Source organism: Fukomys damarensis, unplaced genomic scaffold (genome assembly GCF_012274545.1).
Source record: "Fukomys damarensis isolate Sample0158 unplaced genomic scaffold, DMR_v1.0_HiC HiC_scaffold_9, whole genome shotgun sequence".
Taxonomy (NCBI): Eukaryota; Metazoa; Chordata; class Mammalia; order Rodentia; family Bathyergidae; genus Fukomys; species Fukomys damarensis.
In genome coordinates, this window is record NW_022900921.1 from 50,598,351 (window position 1) to 50,615,721 (window position 17,371).

Sequence of the window (17,371 nt, forward strand, 5' to 3'; positions counted from 1 at the left end):
AGGGGCTCTCACTGTAGTTGAGATTGACCTGGAACTCACTATGTAGTCCAGGCTGGTCTCGAACTCACAGCGATCTTCCTGCCTCAGCCTCCGGAGTGCTGGGATTACAGGCATGCACCACCACGCCCGGCTCAGCGCATACAACTTTTAATGTGTATGGTTACTGACTGTCAGTGATACCACAATAGTTGTTAAATCCACACACGATAAAGTTGAAAAATAGCAGCAGGCACTCTGTCCAGTATTCTGGGAAGATAAATGATTCATAGGCTCTCTAAGGCCTTAACGCTGTAAATGTACTTGGATGCCCCCTCCCTAAATTCCCATCAGAGGAATCTGGGTAGGGAGCGGAACCGAGAAGCAGGGCCCGACAGTTCCCTTTGCTCTTTCTCTGCACAGTTTTAACCGGCCCGTTCATGCCACGGTTTTGATTCCAAGCCGACCCTATAAAAGGGGAGGACTAGGGTCGGCGGAAAAAGGAGGGACATTTCCCAGGAGGCTGCGGGTACCGGGGCTCCGCCCACCTCTCTCGACTAGTTTGGATCAGTAGCTGGTTTCCCAGGTTCGGCTGCCTCATGGATCCCAGCGGCCGGTGGCGGAATCTGCCGGGCGGGCCTACCCTAAAGCATCTGACCGACCCCTCGTACAGGATCCCTCGGGAGCAGCAGAAGGCGGCGTTGCAAGAGCTGACGCGGGCACACGTGGACTCCTTCAATTACGCCGTGTGCGAGGGGCTCAGCCAAGCGGTGCAGGTGATCGCTGCGTCCCCCAGGCCGCCAGGAGCAGCGGGGCTGAGCCCGGAGCTGGCTTAGCCGGGGTGGGGGATAGAGGAGAAAATGGGGAATGGGCGTGGTGAGTGAAGCTCCGCGGGAGGCCCGGTGGGGCCCGGGCCAAGTGGGGCAGGAGTCCCAGGGAGGTGGCTTGGAGCCAGAGTATAATCCCAGGTGCTCGTGTTCAGTGATCGCGCTGGGCTCTGTGGGTACTAGAGGGAGGGAAAAGCAGATGTAGAATAAAAGCAGATGTAGAATAGATGCGGGCTTTGGTCTCGGGCGACTTGCGGTCGAGTCGACCAGGGGCATGAGAGATATATATACACACACACACACACACACACACACACACATACATGAACCAGGTTTGTTGTAGGACCGTTTTGGGATGCTGGGAGAGCAAGGAAGTGGTCCACCTGGGGCGTTCTTCCCAAACATAAAGTGCACACCACTTTATATCCCTTGAAGTTCTCCCTTTTCCAAACTATCTTGGAAGGTTCAGAACTGACTCGAGATATATATACACACACACACACACACACACACACACACATACATGAACCAGGTTTGTTGTAGGACCGTTTTGGGATGCTGGGAGAGCAAGGAAGTGGTCCACCTGGGGCGTTCTTCCCAAACATAAAGTGCACACCACTTTATATCCCTTGAAGTTCTCCCTTTTCCAAACTATCTTGGAAGGTTCAGAACTGACTCGCGGATAGATTGTAATGTGCAAGGTCATGCTTTAATTTCCTTTTCTTAGAATATTAAGGAGAGAAACTACTAGGACCCTGTTCTGAATTAGGCAAGTGTAGAGGAAATAAGAGTTGTGTTGAGAGAAAGGAATAGAGATAATGTGGAGACCTTTAATTGCCAGTCTAATACTTGCAAATACTATGAGGGCCATTAAAATTTCTTTGGAGATTAAATTCTTTAACCCTTTTGAGGGAGAAAAGATGTCTGAGAAAAATTGTACCTAATTGAAAGTGAATAGATGCTGGGATTTACTGAAATAATGACAAAAGAGTCCAGGATTGAGATAATTAGGGAAGACTTGCCCAAGTAAAAGAGCCATGCATAGAATTAGGAGTAATATGTAGACTGGCAGTTTCCCAATTTTTTTTTTTTTTTGTCCCAAGACCTCTTGCTTTAAATTCTTGGGGAACCTCTAAAGAGCTTCTATTTATCAATGTTTGTTACAAATTAAAATTGAGTTTTTAAAATTTTTTAATTCATTTAAAAATAAAACAATTATATATTAACATTTTATGAAAAATATTTTGAGGCAAAAGGTATTAATAAGTGAATTGCATTTTTTATTTATTTATTTTGAGACAGCTCTCACTGTGTAGTTCAGACTGCCCTGGAACTCACTATGTAGCACAGGCTGATCTTGAACTCGAGGTGATCCTCCTGCCTCAGCCTCCCGAGTGCTGGGATTACAGATGTGCACCACATCCACCATATCCGATGTGAATTGCATTTTTAATGTCTGGCTTATTAGAAGACAGCTGGATTCTCTTATCCACAGTTGTTCATAGTTAATATGTAGGAAATCTCTGGAGGCCTCCTCAGAAGAATAACAAAGCTTTCAGAGAGTGGTGCAGAAAAGTAGCTGCTGTGGAAGGGATCAACCCACCTTAGCCACCACTTTTGCCTTTGCATGGCTACAACTTCAGGAAGAGGCCAGCATGGAATGAAATGGGAAAGTATCAACCTAAAGAATGGTATTAAGCCAGGTGTGGTGGCGCATGCCTGTAATCCTAGCACTCGGGGAGGCTGAGGCAGGAGGATCACTGTGAGTTCGAGACCAGCCTAGGCTGCATAGTGAGTTCCAGTTCAGTCTCAACTACATAGTGAGACCCTGTCTCAAACAAAAAGAATAGTATTAAAAGTGTCTGGGGGTGGGGTTCTGATGCCCGCCTCGAAAGCACAAGGTCCTAAGTTCTAGCCCTGGTACCAAAAAAAAAAAAAGCGTCTGGTTCTAAGTCATAAGGATGTGTCCCCATCCTTGGCCTGTTAGCAGTAGTGCTCTTCCCTCTTCCCCCCGACCTTTTTTTCATGTGCACAGAGAGTACATAAGATAGGAGAAGGTAGGCATTTGGTTTAGAGGAAAGGTGTCTTTATAGTTGTATCCCTAGAGCCTACTATAGAATCAGGTACATATGCATAATTAGAAAAATGCTTAGTTCATCCATTATCGTTTTTAAATAATTAGTGAAGTTTTGGGTGGACTGTATGCACACTTTACTGTTATTTTTACATGTGTCCCTTTGGCATTATTGATATCATTATATTGCTTGTAGAACATGAGGGATTCGGGCCAGGCATGGTGGTACATGTCTGGAATCTCAGCACTTGGGAGGCTGAGGCAAGAAGATCATTCTGAGATCAAGGCCAATCTGAACTGCATAGCAAGAACCTGTCTCAAAAATTAAAAAAAAATTTTAAATTTTTTAAAAAGGGGAAAAAAAAACCCCAAGGGATTTGGAAAAGTCTTAGAGAAAAAATGCACTAAAAAGTAGAAGCCATTTACTTAATGGTGTGAATTGTTTTTCAGGCTATTCCTTCTTTTGAATTTGCTTTCAAAGATGAGCGAATCTCTCTCACTATTGTGGATGCTGTCATCAGTCCACCCTCGGTTCCCAAAGGTACCATTTGCAAAGAGTTCAGTGTTTACCCAGCAGAATGCCGAGGCCGAAGGAGCACTTACCGGGGGAAGCTGACAGTGAGTATCAGTGGCAGCATGTGGCTGTTTTTGCCCATTTTTGATAATGTGGCTGATGCTAAGAAGTTTTATTCTAGACTTTTGCTTTCTCAATGCTGTCATCTTCTAAATCTACAACATGAGATTTACTTATAATTTTCTTTCTCTCATTTAGAATTCTTCTTCGCCTCACAGATTTGGATATTTTCTTTAATTTTTTCCTCCCATTTCATGTAGGCTGATATCAGCTGGTCAGTGAATGGAATCTCAAGAGGAGTCATTAAGCAGTTTCTTGGCCATGTTCCCATCATGGTGAAGTCCAAGCTTTGCAATTTGCACAACCTTCCTCCAAAAGCACTCATTGAACACCATGAGGAGGCAGAGGTGACCACAGGGACCTGGGATGTGTGGCAATAGTGAAGGTCTGGTTTGGGAAGTTGAAGATAGTAAGCTTGTCCATGGGAGCGCATTTTTTATGTCTCCAAGTTCCAATTTCTTGAAAAGAGGGGCATTAATATCTCTTCTGGACACTGTATGGCTCTTGATGACTGTCAGCTGAGACATTATGAAAAAGCAGCTATAGAATTAGTAATACAGTTTTTGTTTGGGGAAAGAACAGGTAGGTTTCCCCCTAATTTTCTGAGTCATGTATATTTAGGGATGTACTTCCAGGAAATATTTTTTAAAGCTGTTTTAACCTATAAATTATTGTCAGGAATGCCTACTTTACTGATAGTAAGATTCTATGAGCATGCTAAATGACTGATGTACCTTCCCTTCATCATTTCTTTTAACTGTATTAGGTGTCTTTGCAGTATGGAGTTGAAGTAATCTCATCTAGATTGCCCACAGTAGGGACACTGTTATACAGTGGAAAAAGGGTTTTTGATGTCAGCTGTTGGTTTGACACCCAGGTCTTCTACCTACCAGTTGTGTAGCTTTGGGAAGTTTAATCTCCTGAACCTCAGTTTCCTCTGCTTCAATGGGTATAATAGCTTCCCATTCATTATTAAGAGGATTAAATATTATGATGAGTAAGCACTTAGCATGTGTTTGTTTCATAGTAGGAAATTAGTTAATAGTAGCTTTTTATTGCAGAAGTATGATATTGACTGGCACTATTGAAAATATTTTCTTGGGAATATTTTCCTATGTTTAGCTAACCAAATTTCTAGTTCCCAGTCTTCAAAGAACCAGGTTTTTTCCACTTATTTGCTCTATATACATATAGAAGTAAAATAGCATTTTTATCTTTAGATTTCTCTTTGGAGTTTTTTGTTTTGTTTTGTTTTTAATATCATTTGAAGATGGTAGTCATTTTAGGGGAATAGAAAGATGAATTAGGTTGTGCCTGTCTGGAAGGACAGTGCCCTATTTTCCTTCCATACTTTCTCCCATGTCCCTAGGACCTTTCTAACATATTCAAGAAGACTTGATCATACATCTTTACTATTTTCAAGGAATCACTGGTCCCTTTCCCCTGTGTGTTCCTTTCTGCATGTTCTACTACATCTGGCTTGAAATAAAGTTCATGTTTACATTTAGTCATGTGCTTTTGTTTAACAAATTATAATTCATCTCTTTGGCAGGAAATGGGAGGATATTTTATAATCAATGGGATTGAAAAGGTCATCCGAATGCTAATTATGCCTCGGAGAAATTTCCCCATTGCATTGGTAAGACCAAAGTGGAAGAGCAGAGGGCCTGGCTATACTCAGTTTGGTAAGTTTTAGTCATCACTGGAATGCTCATGTAGAAAAGTTTAAAATTACTTTTAAGAAAAATTAGGATGCATCTTTGCCAGACATAGTGGCATATGTTTTTGTTTGTTTGTTTGTTTTGTTTTGTTTAGTTTTTTTGGTTTTTTGAGACAGAGTCTCACTATGTAGTTGAGACTGATCTGGAACTCACTGTGTAACCCAGGTTGGTCTCAAACTCACAGCGATCCTCCTGCCTCCTCCTCAGTGCTGGGATTATAGGTGTACACCACCACGCCCGGCAGTGGCATATGTTTCTAATCCCAGCCTTCTAGAGGCTGAGGAAGAAGGAGCATCCTGAGTTCAAAGTCAGCCTGAACTACATAGTGAGACACTGTCTCAAAAAAAACAATGTCTGGGTGTGTGATGGCATGTGTTTGTAATCCTAGCACTGGGGCAGCTGAGAAAGGAGGATTGCTGCAAGTTCAAGGCCAGCCTGAGCTACATAGCAAGACCTTGTTTCAAAAACAAAAAAACACAAAAAAAGAAAGAAACCCCAAACAACAAAAAAAATTAATAAAAAAGTTTTAAGATACATCTTTATAAAATTTTTAATATTTTTTTTCTCTTACATAATTTTGTTTTTCTGTTTATCATTTTGGGGTTAAGATTCGTAATGGAGGTAGAGAAGAAAATGGAGAGATTGATCAAAGGGAATAAATTTCAGTTAAAAGTTGAATAAGTTGATGTTAATGTACAGTTGTACAGTATGGTTACTACAGTTAATGATACTGTATTGTTTATTTGAAATCTTGTAATGTAGATATTAAATGTTCTGACTCTAGCACATGTGGGTGTACATACACACAGATGGTAACTATGGGGAAGTGATTGATATTTTAATCAATTTAATTATGGTAATCATTACACATTGTACAGATATTCCTCAACTGTTGGTATAACTTACTGATAAACCAGCCCTGAGTTGAAAATATCATACAGGGCCTGAGATTTAGCTCAGCGGTTTGGTGGCCTGCCTTACAAGCGCAAGGACCTGAGTTCAATCTAAAAAAAAAAAAAAAAAAAAAAAGAAAGAAAGAAAAAGAAAATATCATACATTGAAATGCACTTAATGCACTGAACGTCATGGTGTGACCCAATCTACATACACGCACTCAGTGCCTACATGCGCTCAGAACACTTATGTCAATGGATAGATGGGCATAGTGATCTAACACAAACCCTGTGTTACAGTAAAGGATTATCATGCTGGTCACATGTTAACAGGATAGGATAAAAAAACATAAAATAGCATCCAGAACCACCTGGCAACATAGTACATGGTAGAATATCCTTTCTTAAGCTCTCGATCATGTGGCTGACATCCAGCATAATGAGAGAATATGACATGACATTGCTAATCTGGGGAAAGGTCAGAATTTGAAAGTCAAAATACAGTTTCTTCTGAATGTGTGTGGCTTTTATACCATTGTAAAACCAAAAACTTTGAGGTCAAACCACCATTAAGTTAGGACTGTCTGTATTTGTATTAAATCATCCCTTCAGTACATACAGTTGTATCAGTAAAGGCTTTTTTTGTTTTGTTTTGTTTTTTTGGTTTTTTGAGATGGGGTCTCACTATGTAGTTGACACTGACCTGGAACTCACTATGTAGCCCAGGCTGGTCTTGAACTCATATCGATCCTCCTGTCTCAGCTTCCGAAGTGCTGGGATTACAGGCATGTGCCACCACGCCCAGTTAGGTATTTTTAAATATTTAAACTTAGACCTTGGTTACATAGGTCTTTTTCCAATATGAAAGACTGCATGTATTTGTTACTGTTTATGAAGATGAAGCCTGGCCTGACTTAGTTGTAGGTGGGAATGGGCCTTGGAAGTCCTTTGGTTTGGGCTACTTTGGCACTCCCCTTGTGTCTTATGGGACAGCATGTAGCATTCTTTGGAAACCCCTACAGTTAAACAATGTATCTTTATACTAAAGACAAAAATCAGCCTTTGATTGTTGCCATATTATGTAATTTAGAAAAACAGCCAGGTATAGTGGTACAAGTATCTTTAATACCAGCACTGTGGGAAGCTGAGGAAGGAAGATCCAAGATCAAACCCATCCTGGCCAACTTGATGAGACTGTCTCAAAATTTTAAAAAATTAAAAAAAAAATTTTAAAGGTCTGGGAGTCTTGCTCAGTGCAGAAGCCCAGGGTTCTATCCCTAGTCTTGTAAAAATAAGTAAATGAATAATCACTGTTTCAGAATGTCTAGAAATTTATTCTTTTGTTTCAGTTGATGTAGTATGTCTTACCAATCTTTGAAGCTAAGATAAACTAAAACTCCAAAATTGTGCTTTTCTCCATTTGAATTGTTGGGTCAAGCCACCTTCTCTTGATTAGACTCCGCAAAGTAGAAGAGATGACTCTGCTCTGCAGGGGGCTTGGAATATAAAGTTTCTTGATATCACCTCAGGACTTTGTACTTTTTAAGCAGGCAGCCCAAGAATCCCTGGCCCAAGACATTTTTGACTAAACTTGGTGATTTGACTTTAATAATGTCTAAAAGAGTAAAACAATTCAGGAAAAAAAAAACAACAAAACAATTGAAGCAGTTATAGTATTACCAAGCTTATTATGTATTTGTTCAATAGGGGTATCTATGCACTGTGTGAGGGGAGACCATTCTGCTGTCAATATGAACCTTCATTATTTGGAAAATGGCACAGTTATGTTAAACTTCATTTACCGGAAAGAACTGTTTTTTCTTCCTTTGGGATTTGCTCTTAAGGTATGATTCAGTGAATACATTTCTTTTGTCATGAAGAGATTCATTAGAGATCATATCCTTGTGTACATTGGATGGATTCTCTTTGTTATAAGAACATGCTCTTTCACATATCCACTCCTCTGTAACAGATTGCCTCAAGATTCAGTAGTTTGTAACAATCAGTGAACATCCCTCTCAGAATTTCTGTGGGTCAGAAACTTGAGACTGGCATGGTTAGGCAGTTGTGGCTTTGAGTCTTAGAAAGTTACAGTGAGATGTCAGTAGGTGCTGTAATCGCCTTAAAGATTTGAGCAGGGCTGGAGGGTCTGCTTCCCTGATGGTTCGCTCACTTGGCTGGTGAGTTGGTCCTGGCTTTGTGAGCAGGTCTCAGTTCCTCTGCGCTGTGCTCCCCTAGATCAGTGGTGGCAAAGCTATGGCACAAGTGCCACAGTGGGCTGTTTGTGTCATGGAAAACTCTAAAAGGTTCACCTTCACCGCCCTAAATAGCCAAGAGAACAAGGCAGGAGCCACAGTGCCCTTTGTGACCTAGCCTTGGGAGTCTCATGTCATCTTTCGTGCTGTATTTTTCTTAGTCATATAGACCCTGATTGAGTGTGGCTTCCTGGGAGCCATCTCAGTGTTTGGCTATTGTATAAGTAACAGTTTATTTTGAAGAGTTCAACTGAGCAATATTGTAGTGCAACTTTTTTACAAGCATTAAAAATATTAGAGAAGAGAATTGTAACTAAATATCTTACTTGTTGGTGAATGATTTTTATAAAACTTTTTTTTTTTCCTATTTTAGGCACTGGTCAGCTTTTCCGATTATCAGATTTTTCAGGAGCTCATCAAGGGAAAAGAGGATGACTCCTTCTTTAGGAACTCTGTTTCTCAGATGCTAAGGATTGTAATGGAAGAGGGTTGTTCCACACAAAAACAGGTCCTTAACTATCTAGGCGAATGCTTCAGAGTAAAGCTCAGTCTTCCTGAGTGGTACTCAAATGAACAAGCTGCAGAGTTCCTGTTTGAGTACGTGTGCTGGGTCTTTGTGTTTTGGGGTTGGGGATAAAGTGGAGGGGTGACATGGATTGCAGCATATGCCCACAAGTCATCAGCGTGGAACTGGGATAGAATTCTGATCCTGGCCAATCTGACCCAGCTTTGTCTCTGTGGACATTTTTTCTTTTCTCTCTTCTTACCATAACTTCATTAGATTTTTTTTGTACTTTTATTTTGAAATAATTACACACTTCCAGAGCAATGTGCAAATAACACAATAGACAGTCACTAATGTAGTTCATGGTATACTACATTTATTTAATGACTTTGCACATAGATACACTTTCTCTTTTGTAGTCTTTGAAAGTTGCAGGCATCACCGCAAGGACTTTGTCTCATGTAACCATTGTATAATTACTAAAGGAGCCCAGCTGGAGTCCGGTGATGTCCATTGTGAAGCCACAAACCACATGCTGAGCAACAGAAATGTGGCCCATGGGACTGTATTCTTAATTTTAATTTAATTTAAATTGCTTCATTGGCAGCATAGCTATATAGATTTTGTGGTGATATTCTGTTCTTTTGCTAATGTTGCTAGTAAAGATGAAAAGCACTTTTTTTGTAGTAAGGATTTTTTATTTTAAAGTAAATGTAAATTAGGGGTGTTGGTCAATAGGAACATTAAATGGGATTAGCCACTGAATTGTTTTGTTTTGTTTTGTTTTTCTATTTTACAGCCAGTGTATCTGCATCCACTTGAAATCTAATATTGAAAAGCTTCACTTGCTTTGTTTCATGACCAGGAAGCTCTTTGCTTTAGCCAAAGGAGAGTGTATGGAGGAGAATCCTGATAGTTTAGTGAATCAAGAAATCCTTACTCCTGGTCAGCTCTTCCTTATGTTTCTGAAGGTAAATATACGCTGCTTTCACCCTGTAGCACCTGTCCCATTCATGGTGTAGTGTGGCCAAATCCAACACTACTTCATTCTGCATGTTTATCATTTCTAGTTCTGGCATTTTGCATAGTTTCTGTGTACTGATAAGGGACTTGATCAAAAATCCTTGACCGGGGATTAGCTCAGCAGAGCTGCTGCCGCTGCCTGCCTTGCAAGTACAAGGTCCTGAGTTTGATCCCCAGTACCAAAAAAATAAATGTCCTAGCCTACACCAGGTTCAGTAATTTAATATTTTTATTTTATTTTTGTGGTACTGGGGATTGAACCCAGGGCCTCTACACTGAGCTATATCTCCAGCCTTTTTAAATTTTGAGATAAGATTTCCCCAGGTTACTTAGGCTAGGCTCAAACTTTTGGTTTTCCTACCTGAGTCCCCGCCCAGAGTGCTAGGGTTGTTAGGTAAGTGCCACTATGCCTGGCTTGTTTAAAATTTTTAGTTAACCTAAAGATAACATCAAATCTTGGTCATAACATTACTGATAAAAAGCCTGTGTACTAAAATTTATTGATAACATTTTTGTGTACCTAGCACTTTCTTAGCCATTCACAGAGATGGGTAGAGCAATGAAAACTTCTAGTTTCCTGATTTGTACATGTTCCTACTTGAGGTCGAACAAGGTGATGCTGTGCCTTCTCTCAGCCTTTGTATGTAAACAAGGGTCCTTTTTGACTTCTACTTAGTGCCATGTGTTTTCCCATTTTTGTGCTTTTTTGCTATTTCAGATGGCTCCCAAGCATAGTACTGAAATGCTGTCTAGTATTCCTAAATGTAAGAAGGCCGTGCCGTGCCTGTGAGTTCAATGTCAATGAAACAGTAGTATATATTAAATAAAGTGTCTTTCAACAGAATCATGTAAAACAATGTGATTAATGGTTCAGTATTCACTGATTTGGTATTTACAGTGATAGCATAGAACATAACCACTATGAACAATGAGAACTGACTGCATTTATGGATGACTAGGGCAAAAGAGAGTTAGCATGATATAAGCATGATTTCATAGGAAATTTGAAAGTTGTAGGCATTTTATATTTTGCATTTTTCTAAAAGATTAAGAGAATAGTAAGATGGGAGATGGAGCAAACTAAAGTTTTAAAAAATCTAATTTCTTATCTAGTCTAATTCTAATTTAAATTTTTACTAAAAGGTAGGATTTTGTTTTGTTTCTGTATGCTCTGTCCATAAAGTTAAAACTGAAATATTTCAGCAGGCTAGAATTTCTTGGATACAAATCAAAATCAGGTACCAAAAGTATCTGTAGCCTTTCAAGTAAAGGCTAATGTGCATTTCCCAGCTCTGTTCTTAAACTAAAGCATAATTGTCAGTGATACCACACTTTATTAGGACTGTGTCTTCAGAAGTAGGTCATTAAGGCAATCTGTGTCAGCAACTGGGAAAATAGAAACTATTTGAGGGGTTTCACTGCTTAAGAGCATCTAATTTCCTGACCTTTTACCAAACATATTTAAGCTTCCAAATCTCTGAATTTGATACATAAACAGTCTTCAGAATATAACATGAATGAATTGTACATTACTTTAGCCATTTCACTGAGCATTGGTGGCAGAGATTGCAGCATCCTCTGTGATCAAATGATTATTCTGGGGCTACTTCACGAGGCTGAGGAAGTGAGAAACATTGAAGAGTGTCCTTTCTGCATGTTGTTAACAGACAGTGTAGAAGCTCCTTCTCATCCATGTGGCACTCCCCCTTCTGCCATAAGCATTTGAGACCAGAAGAAAAGCAACCAAGAGTTCAAAGTCTGCAGATTAGATTCAACATCCAACACCATTGACAAACCAGTAAGGCAGACTGAAACTGGGTAGAAACCAGGGATGCTGTAGCCAGGTGTGGTGGCACATGCCTGTAATCCCAGCACTTGGTGTGCACTTCCCTAACTTTACATTGAAATTTGAGATCACCTACATTACGATCTAAATAGTTCAAACAAAGGCAAGCCAGGTGTGGTGGTGCACACCTACTATTAGGATAGTAATAGTGCTATCAGGCATCATGCCTCATGCCTGTAATCCCAGCACTTGGTGGGCTGAGGCAGGAGGATCGCTGTGAGTTCGAGACCAGCCTGGCTACATAGTGAGTTCCAGGGCATTCTCAACTACATAGTGAGACCCTGTCTTAAAAAAAAAAGAAACCAGGGATCTTGCTAAACACCCTACAATTCACATAGGACAGCCCCTCACACAAAGAACTCTCCAGCCACAATATTCATAATGCTGAATTAAGAAGCCATGGTTTACACTAGTTTGTGTCTTCTGTTTTAAATAATTCCTGGTCTCATGTAGAACATAGTGGTACATGCCTGTAATCCCAGCACCTTGGGAGGCTGAGGCAGGAAGATTGAAAGTTTGAACCCAGCCTAGGCAACTCAGTAAGACCCTGTCTCAAAATGAAAAGTAAAAACATGCTGGGAATATGAATCAGGGCAAATATTCTACCACTAGTATTGAAAAAGGAAAAGAAATGCCTGGCCTCCAGTAGTACACTGAAAAGCTGTTTCTTAGGTTTGTAGTATACATACTTGCCTTGTCAAGTGTATGAGTGGTCCATTGTTATGGATCATACAGATTATGTGAGTAAATATGAAATTTGTGGTAAGTAAAACATTGTTTAAGATTTTTAATTTTTTTTCAGGAAAAAATGGAAGCTTGGTTAGTATCTATTAAAATAGCATTAGATAAGAGGGCTCAGAAGACCAATGTGTCCATAAACTCCGAAAATTTGATGAAAATTTTTAGTATGGGAGCAGACCTGACAAGACCATTTGAATATCTTCTTGCTACTGGGAATCTGCGTTCGAAAACAGGTGAAATTCAATAGTTAGGCTTTACTTTTATAATATTTTTCAATTTATTTGTATGATATACATTTGTGTGTCACTGAGGGAGATTTTATTTTCCCCCATGTTATATTTTCATCCATGTCTGTTGGTCTGAAGGCTTTAGAATCTGTAGCTTAAATCCAACCCTAATGACCAAATACACTTCTTTGCCTCCTAGAAGGTTATAGACCACTTAGGTGTCTGAGGAAGGATTAGTAGCAGGAAGTCTGGAAGAGTTGCTATATATGCCCGACCCAAAACTATCTGAATGATCTGGGAAGCTTAAAAAGTAATTGGGACCCAGGGGGGGAAAAAAAATCTGCCTTTTTAAAAATACAGGTACTTCTTTTCATCAGCATGCTAGAGGAGATAGATTACCAGTTAGGGTGAATACAATCTGTGAAACTTAGGGATTTAAAAAATTATTTTCTACTCTTCCCACTCATCAGAACTAATAGAATCAACATTTAATAACCCAATCTGTGATCCATAGAGTACTCCAAGGTTTTGTCAGTTTACCAAAGCCTCAAAAGTGGACTTTTAAAAATTTGGCGTGTTTTTGAGTGACTTTTGTTTTATTAAGGTCTTGGCTTCATGCAAGATTCTGGACTTTGTGTTGTGGCTGACAAGCTGAACTTCATTCGCTATCTCTCCCATTTCCGCTGTGTGCACAGAGGAGGTGATTTTGCCAAGATGAGGACCACCACAGTACGCAGGCTGCTGCCAGAATCCTGGGGCTTCCTTTGTCCCGTGAACACCCCAGACGGGACACCCTGTGGTTTGATGAACCACTTGACTGCTGTATGTGAGGTTGTCACACAGTTTGCGTATACAACGTCTATTCCATCTTTGCTCTGCAGCTTGGGTAGGTGGTGTACATCAGTAAGCAACCTTCTTTGTTTTCATGATTTTTTTTTTTTTTTTTTTTTTTTTTTTTTTTTTTTTTTTGGTTTTTTGAGACAGGGTCTCGCTATGTAGTTGAGACTGACCTGGAACTCACTATGTAGCTCAGACTAGTCTTGAACTCACAGCAATCCTCCTGCCTCAGCCTCCTGAGTGCTAGGATTACAGGCATGTGCCACCATGCCCGGCTGTTTTTATGGTTTTGAACAGCAGCAAACCATTTTGTTTCTGCTTTGACTAGGAAGCTCTCCTGTTATTCTCGCAGATTGTTTACTTGGTTTAAGTTTACCTCCGTTGATAAAGAGATCAGCCTTTTCCTTGGGTGTTTTATTGTCTTTTAGTCCTAAGAGTTCGCTTGTGATTTACAAACCAGAAAAGTTCTGGGACTTCGGTGGTCTGGATGCAGTCTCCAGTAGAATTAATATTTATGTAGTAAAATTTCCAGTTTGTAGGTGTGAGATAATAGATATTCTCAAGCAACCAGAAGGAGCATTGAGTCAGGAGTCAAGAAATGTCTGCTTAAAAGTACTCCCAGGGCCAGGGATTTAGCTCAGTGGTTCTGCTTCCTGCCTTGCAAGTACAAGGCCCCAAGTTCGATCTCAGGTACCAAAAAACAACAGTTTTCTCCCAGTTAGAGAGTAACCTTTGAGAAGGGAGCCTCATAGACGATAACAAGAAATAATCAACATTTAGAAGATAAAATCAGTGTAACTTTTCTGTGTGTGCTACAAGGAAAACAGTTTTTCTTGGTACAGTGATTAAAAATGTGAAAGTTTAGGAGAAGGGAAAAAGAAAAGTTGAGAAGTAGAAAATATATCCAAGAGGGCCGAGGATTTGCCTCAGTGGTTCTGCTGCCTGCCTCACAAGTTCAAGCCCCCATCCTCCACAAAAAAGAGAAAGAGAAAAAGAAAATATATTCAACCGCAGAAGAGGTGGGAAGGGTTATTTGCTCTCTCACTGGGGAACAGAAACAGCTGACTGACTTCTTGTAGACACGGTCATATTAGGGTGAGAGGTGAAACAGTGAGTGGGTCACCTGTGATACTTGCCGTCCCCAGGTGTATGGAAGACTGTTCTTTTTCATTTAATTACAGTTGACCCTCATTATTTGCAGTCCTTGTGTTCTATAAATTTATTGCAACACTGAATTAGTGACACTGAAACATTGCTCCTAGGGCTTGAGGAACTGAGGATTCAGTTTCCACAAATCTAACATTGAACTCACAACCAAGAACATTGCAAGTGTGTCTAACACACACACACTTTCTTTGTATGGCACACTATAGCTGCCTTATTTTTAGGAACATTAGACCACTTTGGCACTACACTTGAGGGCTATCTTAAAATCACCAACAAAAATGCAAAAAATTAGTATTGAGTCTTGAAAAGGATACTTATGTACAGTGTGAGAGCAGAGACAAGAAGCAGAGCATGTATATTGGTTATTCACTTTTTGCCCAGGACTCTGAAAGAGCCCATAGTATTAATTTTGATTTAAAAATGTATCAAGTCGTCAAATTTGCAAATATGGAACCTGCAAATAATGAGACTAAACTGTAATTAGATTTGTTAGGAAAATGCTGACACATTTCCATGGCTCAGAAATCAGAATGTAGGGCCAGGGATTTAACTCAGTGGTACCGCACAGTAAGTTTGATCCCTGGTACCAAAAAAAAGAAATCAGAACATACAAAGGTGTACAGTGGAAAACCTCCCTTATACTCTGTCCCCCAGCTAGTCTCGTCTCAGGCAGGCAGGTACTAATTTCTCGTGTGTCCTTACTGAAGTGGTTTTCACTTGCAAAGGATATAAAACCACATCTGATTTAGAGACAGGATAGTTAGATAGCCACAGGTGAATAAACCCACCTGGAGGGAACTGCAAATGTTGCCTCCAGCCCCTGATTGATCATGCTCCTTGTTCCCTGCACCAGGGGTCACGCCTATTGATGGAACACCACATGGGCCATACAGTGAGTGCTACCCTGTCCTGCTGGATGGCGTCATGATGGGCTGGGTGGACAAGAAGCTTGCTCCTGGCATCGCAGATTCTCTCCGTCGTTTTAAGGTGCCCTTGGGTCTTTGTGAATTGTCATATCCCTTGACCTTCTGTTTCAGTCCTTTTCTGTTTGATGAAGTTGCCCCAGCGCAGCCTGGGCGGATCAATATCAGAGGGCTGGGTTGAAGCTCATTCCAGAGGTGCCTGTACCATCCCTCTGGTGGCAGTCTTGCCTTGCTGACTGACCTTGTTCACTGAGGTCAGCGGCAGTGGCAGACCTGTTGCGCTCGTGCGTTTTTTGGTAGTTTTACTGGAGCTGCAGCAGTTAGCTATACCAACCATCCCTTAATTTAGGTTTATATGTTACTTTCAGTCACTTTGGGAAGCACATGAAGTTAGTTTATCCCATGTGATGTTAATCTTAATTTCTTTAAGGTAATTTCTTTAGGTTATCCACTGTATGGTCACTGTTTTTCTCTGTAGTAATTTGTGAAAAAAATAGTTAAGCTGTGTGAAAGTTCTTTTTCTCATCTAATTTCCACCCACCAGTTGATTCTTTGCTGAAGTCTCACTACTCCATTGGTGATTCTCTACTGAAGTAATTATTACTGTGGTAATCTCTAAATGATGTTTTCTAACTCAGCCATTGATATTCTGTGGCAACTTTTTCCCCCCATTTATTTATGCTTTTACATCAGCATAGATTTATGGATGTTTTTATTTCATGACTAGTCTGTTACTATCTTTATGTGGGGAGAGATCAAGACAGGGTTCTCCCTGTGTGGCCCAAGCTGGCCTTGAACTCAAGATGATTCTACTGCCTCAGCCTTCAGGGTGCTGGGGTTACAGGGGTGTGTTACCACACTCAGCTGTTACTCTCATCTTTACTGATACTCATATTGTACCAGATTTAGTCAGGGGACTAGTCTCTGCTTTATTTTTATGGATAACACAGTTTAACACTTTGACCATTTTAAGTGTGGCATTAAATACATTCACATTATTGTGTAACCATCACCACTATCCATTGCCAGATCTTTTTTATCACCTCCATCTGAAACTCTGTAGGCATTTAACAGTAACTCTTCCTTTTCATCTTTCCTAGTTTTTGCCAGGTGCTCTGCTTTCTGTCTCTGTGAATTTGACTATTCTGGGTATTTTGTGACTGAGTTATTACACATTATATTGTTCTCAAGGATCAAGTCTAGCACGTAATGACATGTATCAGAATTTTCTTTCTAAGGATGTATATTATTCCATTTATGTTGTGTGGATATACTACATTTTTGTCTTTTCATCCATCATTGATCATGAGTTGTTTCTATTTTCTGGCCATAGTGCTGCTGTGAATATTGGTTTACAGTTACCTATTTGAAACCCTGCTTTCAATTCTTTTAGGTGATATACCTAGAAGTAGGATTGCTGGATCATACAGTGATCTTATATTTATTTTTTTCACATGTTGCAGAAAAAAAATGTTTTTCCTGAGCTATAATAATATAGTATATTAATTCTTCTGTGATAATGATGAGTAAAAAATCTTAAATTTGTGGATAGATCCCACTCAGTCTTGGTATACTCTTTTCTAGTTTTTGTTTTGTTTTGCAATAGGGTCTCATTATGTAGTTCAGGCTGGCCTTGAACTGCCAGCAATCATTGTGCTTCAGCTGCCCAAATGCTGGAGGTATGGGCCGGGGATTTGACTTAGTGGTTTCGCTGCCTGCCTC

The 17,371-nt window shown here is 40.2% G+C and overlaps 1 protein-coding gene across 1 annotated transcript in view; it reads left to right on the top strand.

The window, feature by feature from the left end:
- The first annotated feature begins 493 nt into the window (after positions 1–493).
- Positions 494–17,371, top strand: part of Polr1b (RNA polymerase I subunit B) — a 25,414-nt gene continuing 8,536 nt past the window's right edge. The window contains exons 1-10 of the mRNA XM_010639499.3: positions 494–752; positions 3,328–3,495; positions 3,712–3,858; positions 5,064–5,196; positions 7,833–7,969; positions 8,754–8,977; positions 9,685–9,856; positions 12,557–12,728; positions 13,327–13,608; positions 15,580–15,713. Coding sequence (XP_010637801.1) covers positions 576–752; positions 3,328–3,495; positions 3,712–3,858; positions 5,064–5,196; positions 7,833–7,969; positions 8,754–8,977; positions 9,685–9,856; positions 12,557–12,728; positions 13,327–13,608; positions 15,580–15,713 — 1,746 coding nt within the window. The 5' untranslated portion in view covers positions 494–575. The remainder of the gene's footprint in view (positions 753–3,327; positions 3,496–3,711; positions 3,859–5,063; positions 5,197–7,832; positions 7,970–8,753; positions 8,978–9,684; positions 9,857–12,556; positions 12,729–13,326; positions 13,609–15,579; positions 15,714–17,371) is intronic.